The 1454-nt window shown below is 34.3% G+C and overlaps 1 protein-coding gene across 1 annotated transcript; it reads left to right on the top strand.

Annotated features, from left to right (window-relative positions):
- The first annotated feature begins 239 nt into the window (after positions 1-239).
- Positions 240-653, top strand: LOC122858041 (uncharacterized protein K02A2.6-like). The gene has a single exon (XM_044160722.1). It carries the CDS (start codon positions 240-242, stop codon positions 651-653), a length of 414 nt encoding a protein of 137 aa, XP_044016657.1.
- The last annotated feature ends 801 nt before the right edge of the window (positions 654-1454 follow it).

The following is a 1454-nucleotide window of genomic DNA, read 5'->3' as shown; positions in this document are numbered from 1 at the left end:
GTGAAACAACTTTTAATATAATACATAGTGTATCACATCCAAGTGGTCGTATCACAACAAGACAATAAAAAATTCAACGACACAACAAATTAATACCACAGCATATTGACGTACCAGATGGTAGATTTAATCACATCCATATCGATATAATCACACTACCGATTTGTCAAGGATACCAATACTGCCTCACAATCATCGATCGTTTTTCAAGATGGCCTGAAGCTGTACCATCAAAAGACATGACAGCTCAAACAATTGTTGATGCTCTTTACAACAAATGGATAACCTATTATGGTACTCCATTAACAATAACATCAGACCAGGGAACTCAATTTGAGTCATTATTATTCAAAGCATTAACACAACTAATTGGAGCAAACAAAAACAGAACTACCACGTACTATCCTCAATCCAATGGAATGATAGAAAGGTTACACAGAACTCTAAAAGCTGCTTTAATGCGTTCTCCCAAAACATGGATTCCCGTGTTACCAACAGTTCTACTTGGACTGAGAAACAGTTTCAAAGAAGATATCAAAACATCACCAGCTGAATTATTATTTGGCACTTCATTAAGAGTACCTGGTGAGTTTTTTGTAACAATTGATGCACCACATGAACCACAAATATTCATTGAGAAACACAGAGAGTAGATGCGTGCTCTTAGACCAACTTTAACGGCACATCACATCAAAAGCAGAATGTTCATACTGGAAGACCTAAACACTTGTACACACGTGTTTGTTCGATGTGATCATGTCAGAGCACCTCTGGAACCACCTTACCAAAGTCCATATAAAATGATACAAAGAATATCTGACAGAGTATACCAATTAGACATAAACGGTGACATAAAAAACATTTCAATTGAAAAACTGAAACCAGTGTATTTGGCAAAAACGGAGAACAACACAAGTGAACAACTTGTTGATAAGGCTGAACATGAAGTCCAACCTCACCAATGGTCGTCAACAATGGATAGATCACTTGAAACCTACAAAAGAAAAACAAAAACGACACCAGACACAGAATCAAGCAAAAAGGTCAAACTTGCATCAGTCCATGAAATATTTTACATATAAAAAATATTTATTACATACAAAATAATATTTATTTTATATGAAACAACATAACACAACATAACCACATCAAAAACTGGCATTTACAACGTCGAGTGTCAGCAATGTAAACAAATGTAAATAAGGCTCATTTACAAAATTAAGGGGGGAGTATATGTAGCGACTGGCCGCCGGGCCTCAGAGCTCCTAGCCGACAACAGAGAAACATCTATCTCTCTATCTCTCTCCAAATATATCTTCTCTCTCTTTTTCTATATATTAAAATATTATTATTATTATGATTACGTAAGATTTTGCTAGAATAATAAAGACTACTTTTTTACTACTTCGAAATATTAATTGTGTTGTATATTATTAATCGTATTTATTTAATTA

The sequence above is a fragment of the Aphidius gifuensis genome, linkage group LG1 (genome assembly GCF_014905175.1).
Source record: "Aphidius gifuensis isolate YNYX2018 linkage group LG1, ASM1490517v1, whole genome shotgun sequence".
In the NCBI taxonomy this organism is placed as follows: domain Eukaryota; kingdom Metazoa; phylum Arthropoda; class Insecta; order Hymenoptera; family Braconidae; genus Aphidius; species Aphidius gifuensis.
The sequence above is the reverse complement of the archived record's forward strand: the minus strand, read 5'-3'. Positions and strand labels throughout refer to the sequence as shown.

Bases quoted from the DNA above. Each gene is read 5' to 3' on its own strand.
- LOC122858041 (XM_044160722.1), top strand. From the start codon at position 240: ATGACAGCTCAAACAATTGTTGATGCTCTTTACAACAAATGGATAACC.